The following is a 22,795-nucleotide window of genomic DNA, read 5'->3' on the forward strand; positions in this document are numbered from 1 at the left end:
TTTTTCTCTTTATTTCCAAAAAAATACAACAAAACTCTAAAAAAACGAATCAAAACACTAGGCACAAGTCTGACTCCCTCGTCTTTAGCCCAAAGTTTGTAAAATGTGGTGAGTGGGGAGGTGGGCATTCTGATTTGATGAGGTTTTCTTTTTCGGACATTAATATGGGTGCGGTCCTACGAGGACGCTGAGGTTTCAAGTGCTACCACAATTTCACGCTTTTGTAAAGCGAGTGAAGAGCACAACTCAATAGATGCCGGTTTGTACTGACACGCGTTGATGCAGTGGGCGTGGGGTGCGGTTCCGTCGTAATTCCAGGCGATTGGTCAAACGTCGAAGAAGTGGGATTCGTTTCCCCCCGCACGCGCGGAGCGTGATGGTCGTCGGCGCGTTATTGCTCGTCACGGGAAGTAGCTGGTGATTTTAAAGCAATTTGTACAACCACCAATAAATTTTGGATAAATTCAGTCATTTTTTTAAAAGATTTATTATAATTATAAATAGTTTTTATTATTTTAAAATTATAATATTTTTATTATTTTAATTGTTTGTATAATAAGCTTGTCCTGTTAGCTTTTATTGGATTTTATCTAAATTTATAATGAAATAATCAAAATATTTTTTTATTATGAATTATAATTTTATTACATACTTTTATGGACTAATATGCCCTACGGACTGTTTATTTTGCTCACTCTCAATTTTTTTTATATTTTTTATTAAAAAATAACAATAATAAAGTAGTAATTATTAAATATAATTATTTTTTATTTAAGGAGATATTTGTAATTTTTTAAATAAAAAATAAAGTATTAATAATTATAAAAAACTTAATAGATGTAGCCGTATTTTATACAATATTTTTTTTTATAAGAGCACACTCAATATGTATTCAAAATAGAGTAAAATCTTCACATAATACTTGCACAAGTATGTATCATTCATCATATATAATAAATATAATTTTTTATTATATATATTGTATTGGAATTATCTTTCAAATTTTAATAAATGAACAGGATAATCATCATAAATTCAAGCAACGTATTTACAGCCAGCACTGTGAAATTCAAATGGAGAAGAAAATACAAAACTATGGAGATAAGAGAGAGAAAAAAAATAATACAGTAATAAATCAATTTTATATAGTAATATATATGAATAAAGAGAGAGATCCATCCATCTATCCCGTCTGATTTAGATTCTGATATCTAAAAAAGAATCAATTCATTCAACATTTGATTAAAAAAAATTGTCTTCAGCTCCCTAAAAAGAGAAAAAATATAAGAGGAAAAAAAATGACTAGTCGTTTATTCTTTCTTGTAAAGTTAATTTAATTTATATTTAAAATGCACACTAAAATAATTGGTCTCTACTTCTCTATCTTAATAACATAGTATAAATTAATGGAATTGATTCTTCATAAGTATGTTAATAAGATGGAGGCACAACATTTTTCAACTTGAGCTACATTTATATATGAGTATTTCTAATATTTTAATATTATATTAAAATACGTTTATACATGTGGTTATGTGTATATACACGTATATATACATATATTATTCATATGTTCATACAGTGGTGCATCAATTCTTTCTAAGAGTTGAAGATATCGTAAAAGTAATATAGATATGTATATCCATAAAATTGAATATGGGTAGGGTTTAATACCGTAAAATATCTATAGGTATGCATAATAGCTTAATACCTAAAATACCTATAGGTATTGATATAGTTTGAGTCCAAAGTATTTATTTTTTTCATTAATTTAAAATTATTGCATTAGTAGATTTTTAGTAAATTGATCCACTAAATTTATTTATTTAAAATTTTAAATAGTATAAAATTATTTTATTGCATATTTTGTTTATCTTAATTTCTTATTGAAAATTTTGATCAAATATACTAGAGCTTTTCATGTTGATTCCTTAATTGCTCAAAATTAATTTTATGATCAGATTAAGCAAATTTAACTTGACATTTAAAAAATTAAAAAAATATATGAATTAATTTAATTTAGTTAAATTTGAGTAATACATGGAATAAATAAAATATGTCTAAACTCATATTACTAAAAATTCATCAAATCAAAGTTGAATGCAAATGCAAATTCAAATGGTACTTAAGAGATCTAAATAAAAGTTAGATATATTAAACTTAATTTGATTTACTTTTACCAACTCTTACGTCTTCATTTTTATTTTGAACTTGTCCCGACTTCATAATAATTAATATTACTGGTCCATTATTTGGATACTTTTAAGATTCTTATTCAAAATTTTAGTAATACCGGCCAATCATTTGGATAAAATCAAGTTCATAATTTAAAATTTTCAATTTGCACCTATTCAAATTGAAGTAATTAGTTTTAGTTTATCGACCGACAGGTCATGAAAATCCACTACTAAGTTAATTTAGTAACATACATTGTTTGACTTGAATTTAAATCTAAAATTTAAGAACGTTTAATCTTTTAAACATATCGTAAGAGAAAAAAAAAGTGGATCTCGAATGGGTAAGACCCAAGCTTTACCCAATGCTTTTGAGTGAAATTTGGGTAAGACCCTATGGATATTTTATAGGATAAGGTATGGGTAGGATATGAAAAAATGTGATAGGTATTTATTGAGTCTGAATCTGAGTAGAACGATACCTGCTCATTGACAGGCCTAATCATAGTAATATGACAAACAAAAAAAAAGAAATATTAAAACAAAAAGTACAAAACATATGACAGTTTGTTTTGTGTTTTTTTTTGTCTATATCTTTATATAATTGAAAAGTACCTCATTGATGTCTTCAATTTTATGATTTGTCAGTTTTTTTTTAAAAATATTTTATTAATATTTTCTTTCCCCTCTTCTGATCTTCCAATTTCCTCTCTTCTCAACTACCACACCGCTCTTATTTCATTTTTCACAATATTTCTCATATTTCTTTTACTTTTAATACTTTATTCATCTAATTAATATATTTTAAAAATAATATTTATTTTTTAAAATTTTAAATTAATTATACACACAATTAAGTATGCCACCATATACTAGTTTATATAATAAGTACAACACACATTTCCTAGCGGATAACTTAGTAGTTTTGAGTTCAAGATCTCCTTTAGAAAAAAACTCGCATTTTTAGTCTTATAAATTAAGCTTGTTTTCAATTTAGTCTTATTTATTATGATTTTCTCACATTGCACCCCGTAAGTTAAAAGTTTCTCATTTTCATTCTGCATATGACTATTTCGTCCAATAATTAACAGAAAAAGTCACGGGGCCGTTAGTCCAACATGTGTTTGAACTAACGGTTCTATGTTTCTACATTAATTATTGGACGAAAACAACATATGAGGGCTAAAAAAAAAAAAAAAAAATCTAACTTATGATATGCAATTTAAAAAATCATAATAAATAAGACTAAATTTAAAAAAAAAAATCTCCTAACATGTTAGAACAAAAGACGATTTTCCCTCTCCTTCTAAAAGTTTCGGGTTCGAATAGTAAATGTATACTAAGTTAGGATCAGAAAATAGAAACAGTTGAAAATATATTACTATGACAAAGGCTGCTTCATGTGATAACCACTACCCCGATTCGCTTACAAAAGAACTGCTATAGCCCAATACAATGATAAGAGGTTTGAGGCCTGAAGTGGATATTGGATTGGGCCTGATCCAGAATTGCTTTCCATAAAATTGAGCAATCCAAAGTTTTCTTACATTCATCTCTCCTAAATTTAGTGTAATTACATATAAATTTTTTATAATTCAAAAAATTATATTTAATATTTTTATTCATTTATTAAATAAATCCTTTTATTAGTTAAAATTTACTCAATTTATTGATATAAACGAAAAAATTGAATGAAAATTAATTATCCTCGATTGGTTTATGACTGACTTATTCCATGTTAACTAAAATATCGTTATAATGGTGAAGATATACTTGCTACATACATAAAATGTGTGAAAATGTATAAGGGTAATTTTGTCATACTTTTTTTTATTTGACCTATAATAAATTATTAATAAATTAATCGGGATAAATATTAATTTTTATCCAATTTTTTTCATTAATATCAACAAATTTGATAAATATTAACTAATGAAGAAACTTATTTGTCATATGAAAATAAATGTTAAAAGTACTAAGCGTAATTTTTCAAACCACGAAAAATGTATATGTAATTACATCGAATTTAGGGAGGAGAGTGTAATTATTCTGTTCGTTAAACTATAACTAAATTGTCATCCTATGAACTTGTGTAATTTAATATAAACTCCATGTGATTTGAGAAATTAAATTTAGTATTCTTGATATTTATTTTTATTTACTAAATAAATTAATTCATTACTCAAAATTTATGAAATTTATTAATATCTACAAAAAATTGAATGAAAATATATTTATTTTATATTGACTCATTATTAATTTATTGCACGTTAAATAATTTTTTTTATCATACTCTTTTAGATATTCACATGCTAATGAACGTAGGGATCTACATTATCATTTTAAAAGGACAGTTTAATTATAAAAAAATTTGTTGAATTTATAGTAAATCTGTAAGTCAATTAAGAATAAAATATGAAGTTTTATTTAATTCTTTACGTTAATTATAATAAATTTTAGGGTTAAATACATGTTGTACTCCTAAATTATGCATAAAATGCATTTACACCCCTAAGCAATAAAATATAACAAAATGGTCCCACATGATATATACTATTTTTTTTTATGATGAAAATGTCCTTATTATGTATGCTCATAAAATATTTCTATCACAATCATTCTTCTAAATATAATCTGAATTATTATAAATTTTTTTATTTAAAATAAATATTACCAAAAATTTATATTTTTTATACTGAGTATAAAATCTGTATACACTCCATAAAATGATAATTCTTATATTTTTTACACAACTAGTAAAAATTTTATATAATTTTGGCCTTTGCTGTTCTATACAAATTTAAAATATTATATGAACATATATATACACTGTAAAATATGCCAATATATAATATTTTATATTTTTTAAATAAAAATGTATAAAAATAAATGAGAAGGATATTTTTATCTTATTAATATCAAATTATTTTCTTAAAAATATTTTTGTTATACAAGAGTATAAATGAAACATAATACATAATTTATGAATGTAAAATATATTTAACCTTAAATTTTATCAACGTAAGAATTTTTTTATTAGATTTTCCAAACCAGAGGGGCTAGGCGACCAAACCTAGGGGTGGGTGTGCAATTATGATTATCCATTGTCATTAACTATTATTGCGAGACATAAGAATAGACAGGCGTCGTGTGACGGTGGTCCTGGCGGACACATGGCGGAGATTAGGAGTGTGGGTGTGGTGGGTGGCGGTCAAATGGGCTCCGGCATAGCACAGCTCGTCGCCGTCAACGGCCTTGAAGTCTGGCTCCATGACTCGGACTCCACTGCTCTCTCTAAAGCCCATCAATCAATCTCTTCCACAATCCAAAGCCTCGTCTCCAAAGGCCGTCTCACCAAGGTACTCTTTGTGCCTGTTTTGGCCAATCCATTGATTTTCTGACTGATAATTATATCTGGGTCCTGTGATCTTGCTTGCGAATTTGAAATTTTTCATTTTGATTCTTGAGGGAAACTTGGTTGATCAGAATAGCTTTAAGTGTCTGCAACTGTTTTTCTACAGGAAAAAGGTGCTGAAGCTGTAAGGAACTTAAAGTATACTTCAAGTTTAGAAGATTTTGGTTCCGTGGATATAGTAATTGAGGCTATTGTGGAGTCTGAGGAGGTGAAAAAGAAGTTGTTTACTCGATTGGATAGCATCGTAAAAGAGTCTGCGATCTTGGCTTCTAATACCAGTTCAATTTCAATAACTCGTTTAGCTTCTGCAACCAGCCGGCCTAGCCAGGTTTTTCATTCCCTAATGCAGTTGTGATTGGTTTTTACTGTAAAAGATGACAATATCATAGTTTACAAGACTTCAAATATTAATGTAGGAAAAGGAACAGGGTTCACTATCAATGTGGATCATAGTAGTCAATGGCGCACGCCTTCGGCATGGCACCGCCATAGCGCGCGCCTGGGCGCCTTTCCGGCGCTGCCCAGGCGCGCGCCTGATGAAAGAAAAGGGCCTGGGCGGCCTGGGTTTTGGCTGGGCTGCCCAGGCCCATGAATTAAAAAAAAAAAAAAAGTTAATAAAACCCTAATTTCCTAAATATAAACCTTAAAAAAAAATTAACTTAATAAACCCTAATTTCCTAAGTTAATTTTTGGCGTGTACAGTAGTACAAGCTCTAATATGCCGATTGAATCTTTGATTATTAATCTTTGAGTGCTTTAATTGTTCTGTTAGTGTTTTTTTTGGGGATGATTTAATTATATGAAGTTTTGTTATGTTCAATTTGTTGTTTTATATATCTTATTTAATTCCTTATACATTAATTTAAATCAAAATAATACTAATTATATAAATATATAGATTATTTCTTATTTTTGGGCCATCCTTTGAAAAGACGCGCGCCGTGCCGTACGCCATGTGCCATGGCTCCAGGAGCCCTTGGCGTCATTGTGCGCCGTGCGCCACTGACTACTATGATGTGGATGGCATTCTATGTTTGAAGTTTCCAGTTGGATAGCCTGCACCGACTGTAGAGACTTGCCTACTAGCAAAAACTCATTAGTTGGGCTTCTGTTCTGATGTAAATTAATAGTACAGGAAAGATGAAAACTATAGGAAGTCCAGTGGAGAGAACGAAAGCCATCTTTTCATTTTCTACAATTTGAAATCTTAATAATGTGTTTGTTTGGAACTTACATTCCACCAAAGATCCTACTAGATCCAGTTTTAAGACTTTTTTGACATAGTTAGGAACTGAAAATGCCCGTTTCTAGCGCCTTTTCTCTCTTTGATAATTGGATTCGAGCATTGTGGCTATCCCAACTAAGATAATTTAACTGCCATGCTGTAAGCTCTTACTTGTGCCATATGCATGCGGGGATTATGATTATTTTGACTCCCAAAAGAAAAACTGTGCTTAACATGCTGATCACTTTTGAGCTTCTCAATGATGCTTGCTACTGTTCCTCTGATCCCTGGCAATGGATTCCGACTTAGTGAAAAACTTATGCGGTTTGGGCTATGGTGGTCATCTCTGATGATACGTTGTTTGCACCACATATTCATTTTTATCAACTAATTGTTCTGTGTACCCGCTCCAACGCAGTACTTTTGTTGTCCGCAGGTGATTGGAATGCATTTCATGAATCCTCCACCTATTATGAAACTGGTTGAGATTATCAGAGGAGCTAATACGTCAGACGATACATTCAATGCCACAAAATGCTTGGCAGAGAGGTAACGGAACAAACACCTCAGTTTTACCTCATTTTCGTTCTGGTTACAGATGCCTTCTATGTTATATTACTAACCGAATGGATTAGACCAAAACCACAAAGTTGCTCTTATCAAAATTTTATGAGATCCTACCTTTTGAAATGGTTAAGCAAGTTGTTTGAGGTTGGAGAATTTCCCTTAAAAGTTGCTTTGAGTGACCAGCATTCAGCTGTTTCTTATGTTGGCTTGCAAGAAGACTAGGTCTATTGCCTCCGCTTGGTACTAATCAGAAACATTGGATTTTCTATGCAATAGTTTTAATAAGTCCAATCCTTAGACTAGTACCTTGGTTTGCAGGCTCGGCAAGAAAATTGTTTGTTCTCAGGATTTCTCCGGCTTCATCGTAAATCGGATTCTGATGCCGATGATAAATGAAGCGTTTCATGCACTCTACACGGGAGTGGCAACAAAGGAAGACATCGATGCAGGAATGAAGCTGGGAACAAACCACCCAATGGGTCCGCTTGAGCTGGCTGATCACATCGGACTTGATGTTTGCTTGTCGATCATGAAAGTCCTCCATGCCGGCCTTGGTGATAGTAAATACGCACCTTGCCCTCTACTCGTGCAGTATGTTGATGCTGGTCGCCTTGGTAGAAAGAAGGGTGTTGGTGTGTACAAATACAGCAAAATGTGAAGAAATGATACCATCAGTTGGACTTTGAATAAAAATATAGCAGCAAGGATCTTGATGACGTCTTGTGTAATAATCTTACACGGCTTGATGATATTGAGGTCATGTGTTCATCAGCTTAAACTAGTTCAGTCATTCAGAATCTCTGGTAAATTCTTTCTACAGGATAAGCTCTGTAATCATCTGATGCACTATGTTTTCCATTGTAATACGAACGAAATCCTACTAAAGCAATAGAGGTTAGTGTAGGTTACAGTGAAAGGCCATTCACTCTGATACTTGCCAACCTCCTACTAAATGTGCACTTTGGACAACCCACAGATGTCATACTCATACCTATATTGTATTGTATGTGAATTTACTTTTAAATTATATCTTTTAATTTTAATAAAAAGAAGGTGTCAATTAGCACATGAGAAGACAGAGGTGATTGATGCAAACATTATCTGCAATGCAACCGCATTCTTTTCTCCTTGGCATGTGAATGGGTCCGATTATGAAATATCACAGGTTTCTGGTACACAGTTTTCAGTAGCAGCAGGTGGGGCTTGAGACAGACATACAGAGGGGTAAGAGAGGACAAGAGAGGGATAGATGAAGTTGCTGTTCCAGTGTCTCCTTTGCTGCTCCTGTTTCCGCTTCATCAAAGATTAATTATTCACTTAGTCTGTAAAAAAATAATTAAAAAAATTTATAATTCTTATTCCAAACAGAAACTAACGAATTTGACTAATTATTAAACAACTGCTAAAATTAGAATGGTATTAATAATTTTTAAATAATAAAATATATTTATAATTATATCAAATCTCAACATACGTGGTTGTAATTTACCCTCGCACTAATTTTGGAAATGTATTTTTCATCGCCCACTGGGCCTGATGGTCCATCCATCTTTCTATCTTAATGTTTGGGCCAACATTCACTTACAAGGGCTGAGTCCAAATTGTTGTCACGTCATGATTCATACAGATAAAGGGAAAAATTCACTTTTGGTACCTAAACTATCCCCTTAATTCAATTTTGGTATATCATGCTCCCCACATATATCATGTTTCTATTTTTTATCATTGTTGCTACTTTGACGGTGAAAACTAACAATGAACCCCAATTTGGAGAAAAAAACAAGTGGGGTTCCTCAATAAAAGCCCATATTTGATTGCTTTAGTGTTCACTACATATGAGAGTTGAGAGAGTATAATTGAGGAAATTTAGCAAGAAACGAGACTACTCAGGATAAATCAATTTGCATCTTTCTCAAATTTGAGTAGTGATTCATCTTAGAACAAATGGATTCGCAGTAGTGGAATTGAGCTACCGTTGTAAATTTTTTGGACCAAAATAAATTTGAAAATGAGGTTTTAGGCATACACTGATTACGGGATAGATTTGAATTTTGTTTATGTTAACTTTGAATTTTTTTGTTCATATAAAAGGAAATATTGTGAAGTGTTTAAATAATTTGATATGAAAAAATGAAATAAATTGAAACAAAATATTCCTGATTTATTTATGAAAGTAAATCATCTTGAAAACGAAATAAATAAGTTCAAAGTCAAAAGACGAATGCTTGAAAGTTGAATTGAAGAAATGCAAAAGCAGACAAAAATTGTTGAAAAATAAAGAAAATGTTCATCCCTCACATTTATGATAAATAAAAGTAGCTAATGATTTAAATAATTTACTAACTAAAAACTAAATAAATGGATGTTTTCTTATTATTACTTATAGTGAATGAGATCTCTCATAGAACGATATATAGCCATACTAAAAAAAATTAAATTCAATTTAAAATTAAATAAGCATATAGTTTTTATTTGATTTTAACAAATTACTAATATCTTTTTCTTTTTTTTATGTGCAGGATATACTTTTTACTTGAGGACATATGTATTATGAAATATATACATATCTAATAATTTAAATATTTTATTAACTTAGAATTAAAGAAGCACATATATTTACTAACATTTGACAAAGATATAACTTTTTACATGCAAATTTGGATGCAAGGGATTAAATTGCAATGGAAATTAGAATGTGAGGGCCCACATTAATCTACAAAAATCTTATAATTTGGCCGAAAATGGGTAAAATTCATTTTGATTTCAACTTCAAAACAGTCCCTGTCTTTTCAATTAACTTCGAATTAATCCCTTCAGCAGTTAATTTTTCCATATTACCCCTATCAAACTTTTTCTTTTTTACAAAAATTTATTTTAGTGCTTCACTTTCCATCTTTTTTATTGTAATTTGGTCCCTCATACATTAGCTTAATTAAAAATAATAATTATTTTAATTAAAAAAATTTATCATTAACGTTTATTCAGATGTTTGTGTACATTTAATTTTAACACTTTTAGAAATTACTTCTTGTTTTAGACATATATATTTTAATTGGATAAATAAAAAATATTAAAAAGTAGAAGAAAGTTATGAGAAATTATTGAAAAAAAAAGTGAGAGAAGAAAAAGAGAAATAGAAATTGAGAAGGAAGAAAAGCAAAATTTAAAATAAAATAATTTTAAGAATAAAAAATGACAAACAAAAAAAATTGAAAACAAGAAAATGGTGATATTCAATTATATAAAAGTACAGATAATAATTTGATTAATCATATCAATATAAATGTCATGAATTTATTGAACTTCTGAAATTTTTCATATAAAAGAATATCTGAATGAATTAAAGAGTTTTATATACCTTATTTTTTTAATATTTTAGTTGACGTATTTATTTTCTTAATTTATGTTCTAATTTTAGAAGTTTTTTATTTAAATATTTTTGTTCTATTTTTTTATTCAAATTATTTTCTTCAACTTATTTATTTAGAAAATTCAATAAATTTATTAAATTCACAGTAATTATATTAATATATCATTAGACAAGTTATTATTTGAGGGCCAAAAATAAATTATTTTAATTAAAACAATTATATTTTTTAAGTTTAAATTAGAAGGGCCAAATTATAATTAAAAAATAAAAAAGTTAATGAATGATTTTATGTTAAAAAAAAAAGAAGAGGAGTTTCATAAGGGTAATATAGGAAAATCACTCATTGGAGGGACTATTATTGGAGGGATTATTTTGAAATTAAAATCAAAAGTGAGGGTTTAAAATAAATTTTACCCCGCTGAAAAATTATTGGAGCGACTATTCTAAGTTAATCGAAAAGATAGGGATGATTTTGAAGTTAATTTGAAATGTTAGGAATAAAAATGAATTTTTACTCTGCCATTTGCATTATTCTTGTATTATTGAGGAAATCCCACCTCTTTTTTCCATCAAATTGCGATGATCATTAGTTTCTACAGTCAAACTAATGGTGGATAGCAATAGTGATGAAAAATAGAAACATCAAGTACCCAAGCCGATGAGTCGGGAACATGAGATACCAAAACTAAATTATCCCTTCAAACAAATATAATTTTTATTAATAATTAATTATCATAATTAAAAGTAAAAAATTATAGCAATGAGGATTAACCATGACTGAACAACGATTATAAGCATTATTTTGCATGCCATATATATATATATATATATATATATATATATAAAATATTAACCTTATTTCATGCTATGAGACTAAAAGTTTATAGATCACCCAAATTATAAAACAAAAAATATAATTTTCATTAAAATAGAAAAACAGTCTACATATATTTCATGTCTTATAATAAATACAAAAATAATGTACTTATTTATCATCTCATCGAGCCTTCTTTTTTATTAAAGTCAACCGTGTATAATAATACTTTAAAGATATATGCTTATTAACATATATGAGTACATAATTTTTTTATTTAATTATAACATACATTAGTCTTAGTATTGAGGCAAAACCTCATTATTTGTACCGCGTCGTCTTGATTATTTCCTCACAGGAATTAAATAGCTATCACAAATTAAGACAATAAACTATTTACTAAAAAAAAGAAAAAGAATGAAGACAATAAGAGCTTATTTGGTTGTGTTTTTAATGAGATTTTTTTTATTTTTCATTGTTTGGGTAGATGGAAATTTAAATCACGTGTTTTCTGAATCGTTTTAGTCTGAATTTCTTGTCGCGGTCAGAAGCTGAGCAACAGCATAGGTCCGAAATAATTTCTTTTCTTCCATGCAAAAAGAAAAAAGGACCACCGGAATAAATAACCATGCAATTCCCAACTACAAATTGGACCATTTATGACCTGAGTATTACTGTTATTTTCTCATGCAATTGTGATGCACAAACCAAGGTAGTGCACAGGCATACATCCACAAACTAGTCATAATCCATTCACACTACATTACATTAAACCTAATTATACAAATTAACACTATCAGCTCTTTATAAAATTATAGATACACCCCTTATTAAGGGGTGTTAATATAATTTACCTTAAAAAATATTTGTGTAAGATTTTGCTATTGAGTAGACGGCATGCTTGTAATTACAATTATAATCTCAAGGAGTGTACTTATAGTTTTGCGAGGAGCAAGGAGTGTTTGTATTAGATTTAATTTCAAGAGTTATCGATGTAATCTATTCTAAACTTTATAAAGGTCTGGTAATACAAACAATATATATATATATATATATATATATATAGTGAATAGCAATTTACCCCTTGTGATATTAAAAATGAGCATATTACCCCCATATAAAAAAAATATAGCAATTTACCCCTCTATACTTTTTAAAATGAAGCAATTTATCTCCTTATACAGGGAAGTACATTGCTTCTTTTTAAAAAATATAGGGGGTAAATGTTGTATTTTAAAAAATACAGGGAGGTAATCGCTATTTATTTTTTTATAAGAGAATAATTTACTCATTTGCGATATCACAAGGGGGCTACTTGCATTTTTCCCATATATATATATATATATATTGATGTGGTTTGTGACACTATCGGTGCTCAATATATTGATCGCTATAACTTCATATAAACCTCATAGTTTTCTCTTAAAAGCTTCTCGTAAGAAAAAGAAGGTGTTAGAATTTAGAAGTTACTCAAACTATGTACTCGTTTACAATTAATATGAGACACTTTATTATATATATATACTTGTATAGTTGTACGTAGTATAGAAAATATATAAAAATTGAAAGAAAAGCTTAAAATGTAATAAATGAAATTTCTGTTATTAAAAGTAGAAAGAAATAGGTAGTGAAGCTAGATTACGCCCAATCAAACACATGTATAAAAGCTGAAATTTCTTAATATATGATTAAATCAGACAGTAAAATGTCTTAATTGGACATTCTTAAACTATCTTGTTCACCAGTTTCTTCTTCTTTGTCTTTTTTTCTTATTACAGGTATGTGCATGTCCCTTGTACCACGTGACCTTAAATCGTTTTCGATTAGCCAGTTTGTGTTTCATGCCAATGCAAGATAATAAATTCAATTTTATTTTTATTTTGAAATTGGTGGAAAATAGGACCACCCAAATAAACCATTTATTATTTTAACTTTTGTTTTTATATATCGATCATCAAATCGGGTCCAGCGTCACAACACCACATGTTATTTAGGAAAAAAAAAAAAAAACTTTTTTTTTCTTTTTCTTTTCTCTGTGGAAGATTTGTTATCTAACTTTGATATTACACAATTATTTTAAATAGTTGCCAACTCCTCATACATTGCAAATTTTCAAAATTACCCTTTAAATACGAAAAATTTTAATTTAAATTGAGTTTGATTGAATTGTAACTAATGGCTAATAAAATATATTTTACGTTGTGATTGATAAAAATAATTAATTTAATTTAAAATAAAAAAATTTTATTAAACCGAAAGCGTACAGGTAGGTATGATGGCGTCGGGCGATGCTCCCACTTTGTTCAGTGGTTGTTGCTATTGATGGAGTTGGTTGTGTATCGCAACTTGGATTTGGACTTGGTCAATGTTTATTCTCTTTCGTTGGATATTGAATGCACTTATCAATTTTAGCCACGTGTATAATTAAAACCACGCCAACTAAATCATGCCACATCATAATATCGTCTTATATCGTTATTAATATATGTTCACTTCAGTAATGTATAGTATCAACTACATTATTAATTAGAGTCTGTTTGATTGGGTTATAAAGTAGATGTATAATAATAAGAAAAAAACTAAAAAAAATAGATGTATAGAAAAAAAATTTTGTGTTCCGTTAAGAAGAATAGTTGGACGAAAAATAAAACTGAATATATATGAAATTTCTTTGAATTTTAATTTTTTTTACGTTCAAAATTGGCGGAAAAATGAAAATATATGACAAAAAGGACAAAACAAAGAATATATTTTATTTAAATTTGAATATTTTATTTGAAGTCATTAGTAGTAAATTTTAGAGATAATTTCACTTTTCATACCAAATTATACCTTTTTTCAATTTTGTCAGTTTTAGTACACCAGGTTTTAGTCACCTACAATACATGAATGAATGTAACGCCATGTAATAAAAGATCATTTTATCATCCAAAAACAAGATGTGCAATTTTGGAATATTGATAAATTTTGAACTATTATCGTTTATGGAGAATATTTAATTCAAATTTAGATCAATTATATATAAATGAATTATATGATAAATATTATAATATTTATATTTCTTATATATATATTTAACTATAACCGATTATTCTTTTTAAATTATATGTTAAGTCACATGATATATAACTATGATAATTATACATATATATATATATAGGGTCATCATGACATGATTTAATTGATGAATGGTGAATTGAAATTAGAATATTTCATTTAAAGCGTCTGGTCCAGCATGCACCAATAATCAGACGACTGTTACCTAATCTGATTGCACTGTGCGAGGGCTGCATTCGTCTACCGGAAACGTTCACCAGATGTATCTATATAATACTCAGTGTGCGCATGCAGTCGTTAAACGACATCGCTAGTTCCGAATATTAATTACTGAAAATGGAAGGGGAAATTTATGTGCCTCTGAACAAGGCGGAGGAGGAGGAGGAAGAGCTGGGTCTTCGGGTGGAGAGCGGCGGAGCAAAGGCGGGGACGCAGCGGAGGCGATGGTGGTACAAGAGCTTGGACGGGGAAGAAGCCAAGGACATGATTTTACTGTCGATGCCCATGATTCTGACAAATGTGTGTTATGACAGCATCCCTTTGGTTTCTGTAATGTTCGCCGGCCACCTTGGAGAGGAGCAGCTCGCTGCTTCCAATCTTGCCAATTCTTGGGCCTCCATCACCGGCTTCACCTTCTTGGTAAAAGTTAATGTACAACATCGATCAAGAGAATTTAAGACACTGCTGCGAAATTTACATGCACGATAATCATAACCAAACAGATCTTAATTTGTCAAAAAGATAAAGTGAGGAGAGTACAAAAGCAAACCTAATTCTTTCCAAGTCCTAAGAATGTGTCGAAAACGTGTTTGAACATCCTGAGTTTCTTTTTACTTGTTTGTGAATGATTTGGTGCAGTATCATATACATGTACTTGAGGATGAAAACGTTTATCAAAATTCAAGTTTAACTGAACTGAACCAACTCTTGTTAAACTATGCATTGGATTGAATATATTGTGTGACTAGGTAATTAGGTTCTGATCCAACTCAGTTCAAACTAGAAGCTTAAGAGCTGGTGGCAAACCGAATACCTTTCACACCTAACCCAGGCTTTTGCCAACAACCTTTCTTTCCAAATCCACTGGGTAAACCTAGCAAAAGTTCAGGAACAGCTAAAAGGCTTGAAGAGACAGTGGCTCGAAACATTAAGAGGAAATAGAAAAATTCGTATGAAGAGCTTCTCGTACTTCGAGTGTAGGTATATTTTTCGGACACATAAGCAAATCTAACACGATAAAGTGGACGTCTCAAACATGTTCTTACATCCTGAGAAAAGCCAAGATCAAGTTATATTGTTAAAAGAATTCAAAAATCTTGTTGATTTTCTGGTATATATATATAGGTTGGCCTGAGCGGTGCCCTGGACACACTTTGTGGGCAAGACTTCGGCGCCAAGTTATACAAAACACTGGGGATTCACCTGCAGACCTCTTGCATCATATCATTCTTCTTCACGACCCTTGTCTCGATTCTCTGGTGGTACTCTGACACAATCCTTACATTCTTACATCAAGATCCTCAAATATCAAAACAGGCATCTCTCTACTTGAAGTACCTCATACCAGGATTGTTTGCCTATGGTTTCTTGGAGAACATCCTGCGGTTTCTTCAGATGCAATCGGTTGCTTTTCCGCTTGTTGGGCTCTCCCTGATGCCTCTGATCATTCACGTTGGTGTCGCTTATGCTTTGATCCATTGCACTGATCTTGCCTTTAAGGGTGCGGCGCTGGCAGCGTCGATTTCGTTGTGGATGGCTGTAATAATCCTAGGAATGTACATTCTCCATGCAAATAGGTTTAAGGATACTTGGAGTGGGTTTTCATGGGAGCCTTTCTATTCCATTTTTGCCAACCTGAAGCTGGCTCTAGTATCCGCAGCTATGTCGTGGTTAGATTCTTGATCTTCTCTTTTCGTCATACAAATCTAATTTCATTGCAAATCTATGTTGCATTTCGTATTAAGTGCTAGATTAAGTACGCGTACAAGTACACATGCAGACATACTAATGTGTAATAGAATATCTGAACTGTTTGAACATAGACATACTAAGAATATCTGAACTGTTTGATCACAGACATACTAGATTTTACTAGATTTGATTGTTTGTTTTGCCAGTTTGGATGAGTGGGCGTTTGAGCTTCTGGTTTTGCTAGCTGGATTGTTGCCAAATTCCACGATAAATACTTCCCTAATCGCAATGTGGTAATAATCTTAACTGTACTTCCTTTTGTTTCCGAGTCTTTAATACTTACGAATTAACAGAGGCTTGATTATAAGACATTGATCGATCCGCAGCGCTAGTACAGAAAACTTTTCCTTCATGCTGTCTTATGGTCTTGGCGCAGCAGTAAGGTAACTTTTCTGAGCGTTTTCACGTCAAATGACTTGAATTATATGTTACATTATACATTATGGTATTATAGTACATAGGCTAAGTGTGAAAACATCGATCAAATCATGTCACGTTAACACAATGTTGAAGCGTGATGTTTGCAGCACAAGGATGTCCAATGAGTTGGGAGCTGGAAACCCTGGTCGAGCCAGGCGTGCAATGACCGTGGCTCTCAAGCTGACCACTTTTGTTGCACTTGCTGTCATTTTAGTCTTAATCCTCGGATCCCATGTCTGGGCTGGCCTCTTCACAAACAGCCCTGCAATTGTGGACGCATTTTCCTCAATGACACCTCTGCTTGCCCTTTCTATCGTGCTTGATTTCGTTCAAGCCACCTTATCAGGGGTGACTCGAGGGTGTGGTTGGCAGCACAACGGGGCGTGGATTAACCTAACGACGTTCTATCTAATCGGGATGCCATTGGCGGTCCTACTTGGCTTCAAGTTTAAACTATACGCACAGGTACGTACCTACAAGACTAGTTTCCGTATCTTATGACAATTACTGCACAGTATGTCACTTTGGATTATGTTATGACAGTTACTGCACACTATATTCACTTTGGATTATGTTATGACAATTACTGCACACTATGTTCACTTTGGATTACTACGTGCCAAAATGCTTTTTTAGTCCCATAAAACAAGGGTAGAGTTTGTTTTGGTACTGTAATTATGAAGGTATTATTTTTAGTTTCATAAAATTCATAATTACGTATTTTTAATTTCAAAAAGTCATATAGGTTGTGTTTTTTGGACTAAAAAAGCATTGTTTGGAACAAAAAAAGTGTTCAGATTTTGAGTCTAAGTCACATTTTTTTGGACTAAAAAGGTGTGATTTTGAGTTTTATAGGAGTAAAAGCCTCACTTGCCATTTTTATGGTACCAAAAAAAATTATACCCTTATTTTATGAGACTAAAAAAACTATTTTACCCGATTAGACATCCACGAACAAAATAAGATGCTGAAATCTGGTTCCAAAATGTTGTGGCATACGTTGTAGGGTTTGTGGATTGGGTTCACATGTGGTCTCGGCCTCCAGGTTGTAAGCCTCTTGTTGCTGACCAGGACAAGAATTAAGCTGCCCGCGAACCCCTCAACTGACATTCTGGAAGAGCAACATGTTCCTAATTACGTTGCCTGAGGATTTAACGTGTCAAATTTGCGAATAAAAGCTGTTATTGCTGAGATTCTAAAGTTTACTCTTCGGACAACGTTATTGGCATAATTAAGCCGAGTAATAAGATGTGGGTTCTCAATAAATTGTTGGAGAGAAAATTATGTAATAGGATCAAAAGCAATTTTCTTGCAGTATCTTTTGCATTTTGCAGTTCCTAATTTTCAAGTTTTTCATAATTTTTATCCTTCAGTCTCCAGATTTTGCAAATATTGTATAAAAAAAAAAAGCACTGCACGTGTTTTTTTATAATTTAGGACTTTTGTTCCTATTAATCGAAATCCAAACACAACTTAAAAAATCTAATATATATTCCAAATATGCATTGGCCAAAAAGAAGAAATCGATGAATACAATTCATTACATTATTTGATATATCCAAACATAAAATTTTTAGCAGGTCTCTCTAATATAAAACATTCGAACACATGTGAACCCTCACATAAATTATTTAAGAAAAGGATTTTAAAATTGTCCGAGAGAGGGGTTTTGAAGCACAAGTTGTATACATATACAGAGAGGGTTTTGGAAGCACATGTTGCAAACATATGTAAAAATGTTACAACCTAAATAACTGTATTTTGGTCCTTGGACTCAACAGCATAGGGATATAGTGATAATATTGTTCTTGTACGGACGTTTTCCTTCATGCATGCAACCACCTATATTATTTACAAGTTTAATGGCATGTAATTGCATGTCAGGCGTGTTCTGTCTGATTGACCCATGTGTACCACGTGCACATTATTATTATTAGTTGACATTTAATTCATGAAATTAAATGTGGAAGGAAGAACATGCAAGGAAGAGTTCCCGCGTCTCACAACACACACATATATATATATATATATATATATATATCATATGTAGCTGTAATGATACCACATCATCATCATCCTCCAAATGCATTCCGCATGTTGCAAATTTGGTGGTACCTACGGGACCAAAAACTCTTGTCCAAACTTATTAATTAGGGTTTAATCAGATAATGTTTGATTACATGATTAGTTAATTTGTAATATTATCATAACCCTATTTTTAATATTAGCAGTGGAATCTCATTTAATATATATTTGTAAATAATTAAAAATAAGCAAATTATTTTTTATGAAAAACATAACAATTTAACCCCATATTTGAGGAAGTAAATTCCTTTATTTTGAAAAATAGGGGGAGTAAATCGCTATTTATTTTCATAAGGGGGTAATTTGTTTATTTGCAATATACATTGAGGTTGCTTGCATTTTTTTCATTATATATATGTACACATATGGACTCCTCAATTAGTTAACAACCCTTATATGCATCTTTATGCCATGATTATTGTTAATTAATACTAATTTATATAATTAATTATTTAATAAATATTTCTACTAAATTAATATTTAATCAAAAAAATTATAATTAAGTTTGATTATTTATAAATTACTGATCAGTTAAAAAATTTAATTGATTTGGGATGCTATAATTAATTAATTAATTAATTTGATTAATTTAATAGATTTAATCATTTTAATGATTGATTTGTTCAATTTAACCAAATTGGTTAACCAAATATTTAGTTTATGGGTAGATGTATAATTAGCTGCTATAATAGTGAGGAAGTGATAAAAATGAATAGGGATATTAGAAAATGATATTTGAGTAATATTAGAAAGTTGTGTATAAAAATATGATATTTATTAAAAAGAACTATGAGTTTGAGATAATTGAATCCAAAATTGTTATTGAGTAAGGTAGCTCTAAAAATATGAGGGGTTTAATGAAATAGATTTTTATGAGTTAATTGACAAATTATATGTATTAATTTTTTAGGAAGTTTATTTAGAAGAATCAGAACGAAAATATGAATGTCGATAGATTGATGATAACTGTACGGATAATATCTAATATTCTACTTAGAAATTACACTATTCTCCATATATTATTATATGTATTATAACTTATTATAAAATAAGAGGATAAAGTGGAGGACTGGACAACTTCTTATCTGCAAATTAAATTGTTATAAGATCGAGATAAGTAAATAATTAGTATTATCTATATATGTTTCGTTATCTTGTGATACTACTTTTGTGTAAGTCTGTGATTCATGTTAGATTGATTTATTTGGGACGGTATAGGTAGTGAATGATTTACTTTGAATGCTTATGTTATAAAAGTGAAATAAAAAAATACATTGAAATATTTCATTTATTGTACAATGTGGTTTTACCTTACTAATTACTTATAAAAATGGTGATATGTGGAAATGAAGGAGCGACGAAAATTGAATACAATTATGATATAAATATCCCTTGATGTTCTTGAATAGCTTGTGTGGCAAAATAAAATGAAAGAGCTATGATGCGATATGAAAAGAGCTTTGACACGAATTAAAAGAACTATGATGTGAAATGGGATGATGAGCGTGGCATGTTAAGGAGATTCATTTAAACATTATGTAATAAATGATGAGATTGAATTGGTGGAAAAAAATACTATATTACTTTCTGGGTAAGCAGATTAGGAAAATAGGATTTTAATAGATTGTTATGTTATGAGTTAGTTCCGTTATGTAATAAAATTATTTGTATTGGAACTAAATTTATTATATGCTAAATATATTGCTGATTTTGTCTTGTCTGAAGCTATATCGAATGTACATATATATGTGATATCGATTATTTACTTATTAAGTTGCAAACTCATTCATCTGGTTATATTTACTTATTAAGTTGCAAATTATATATATATATATATATATATATATTGGTGATTATTTGTCACTATTTTAAAATTGTACGGCAACTGCATTTTCTATGCATTGGAGTTTTGTTGGTTGGGAGGAAGCTGTGAATTCTGTCTTATGACAACATCGATTCTTCAACTCCACACATTCTACTACTACTTTACGGATGATGTCTAACGGTGAAACTGTTTCATGAATTCTATTATTCGGGTATTTACAAATATTTAAAATAAGTGTTTATCAATAGTAATCACTTTAATATTATTTTTTTATTTTATTTATAAAATTATAAATACTAAGTATATTTAAATTTTTATTTTTATTTCCAAAAGTTTATTTTTCATTATTTTTGCCCTCTTTACCATTATTTTAAAATAAATTTAGGCAGGCAAACACTGACATGACTTGAGTGCGGATGTCAGCCCGTTCTGTCAATGTGTACAACATTAATTGATGAAGTTAAATGAGGAAGAACGAGGACGACTTCCCACGTCCCACAACATATGTAGCTGTAGTGATTTCTCTTGTCCAAACTTATTATTACATCATTATATTATCATGAGTTTGTGTAAGAAGGTTTCTTTAATATTAATGGTGGAATCACATTTTGATATGTATCTATAACTAAATATATATATATATATATATTATATTTATTTGATTAAATTAAAGAAAATCAAGATAGCATGAATAATTGATTACAACTGATAAGATAAATGAAACTCTATAGATAAACACAAAATTATTGATAGGGCTATTGGTTGAAAAATCGATTATTTTATGAAAAATATATATATTCGAAAATATTTTAGTCTGTTGGATATTTGCAGAGTACTATTCATGACTTGATTTTAGGAATTGATTAGACTACTCTCGAAAAGTTGTACAACTTGATTTTAAAACTCGATTATAGGATCATCATATATTCATTGATTTGATTTTAGAATTGAATTATTTCCTTTCATTATGTATGTAAATTTTAAGCCTATAAATAGGGTATTGTAATTGCTCGTATATCCTCAAGAAATGTTTGAAAATTAACTTAGTTAAAACACTATGACAACCAAAATTAGCTATTTTAGAGTATTGTAAATGCTCATACATTATTATTATTAATTTGTTTTTTTTTTTATGAGAAATTCCCTATGGAAGACGCAGAACAAATGACTTAACCTTATCAAATATACATATACCAATTTTAGGGTCCAAACATTGAATTGGGCCGTCCAATAGGGGCCCAAGAGTAGGTGAACAATTTGGGCTGCGTTACAGTCAAAAAATCGCTAATACTAAGAATTAACGTACACGGATACAATTAATTTTCACGATTTGATTTTTTTTTTTTTTTGGTCTGGAATTCATGTCCGTTAGTAAAAGGGTCAACTCCAGTTGAGTGTGTAATTCTAGAAAATTGAAGAATAAAATTACTGACAAAAATTGAAACATTAACTCTAATTTTAAAATTATGAGATTGACGTACATTTTGCGAACAAGAACAGTGGATTCCAACGAAAACATGAAGTGAAATCATGAAAATTAGAAAAAATTGTAGAATCGGATGCTACACTAAGAAGCTAAAAGATAAAAAAAACGTAATTATATCTAATTTATAATATAGATAAATAGATAGATACGCCACATAATTAATTTAAATTAATAAATTGAATTTATTTGGTGAGGGAAAAAAAGATGATGGACGTGGTTGAATCAATGTTGTTGAGAGGGGACTTGGGAAGTCTCTCGTGCAAATTTGCTAACCGTTGGGTGTGTGCATGTTGGCCATGTGTGCACCACCCACCCGCCATTTCAAGCTAAAATTGGGACAGGTTAACCTGAATTTATTATGAATACGTCAACCTTTATTGTCCTGA

At 30.3% G+C, this 22,795-nt stretch overlaps 2 protein-coding genes across 2 annotated transcripts; both read left to right on the forward strand.

Annotated features, from left to right (window-relative positions):
- Positions 1–5,271: 5,271 nt before the first annotated feature.
- Positions 5,272–8,455, forward strand: LOC105165395 (3-hydroxyacyl-CoA dehydrogenase family protein). The gene is made up of 4 exons (XM_011084391.3): positions 5,272–5,533; positions 5,696–5,917; positions 7,251–7,363; positions 7,700–8,455. Exons 1-4 carry the CDS (start codon positions 5,348–5,350, stop codon positions 8,037–8,039), a joined length of 861 nt encoding a protein of 286 aa, XP_011082693.1. The 5' UTR covers positions 5,272–5,347; the 3' UTR covers positions 8,040–8,455.
- A 6,472-nt stretch (positions 8,456–14,927) lies between these two features.
- Positions 14,928–18,354, forward strand: LOC105165813 (protein DETOXIFICATION 18). Its single transcript, XM_011084975.3, has 6 exons — positions 14,928–15,261; positions 15,967–16,511; positions 16,740–16,826; positions 16,920–16,976; positions 17,121–17,478; positions 18,020–18,354. Exons 1-6 carry the CDS (start codon positions 14,959–14,961, stop codon positions 18,158–18,160), a joined length of 1,491 nt encoding a protein of 496 aa, XP_011083277.1. The 5' UTR covers positions 14,928–14,958; the 3' UTR covers positions 18,161–18,354.
- The last annotated feature ends 4,441 nt before the right edge of the window (positions 18,355–22,795 follow it).

This window comes from Sesamum indicum, linkage group LG12 (assembly GCF_026168435.1).
Source record: "Sesamum indicum cultivar Baizhima isolate 11 linkage group LG12, ASM2616843v1, whole genome shotgun sequence".
Lineage (NCBI taxonomy): Eukaryota > Viridiplantae > Streptophyta > Magnoliopsida > Lamiales > Pedaliaceae > Sesamum > Sesamum indicum.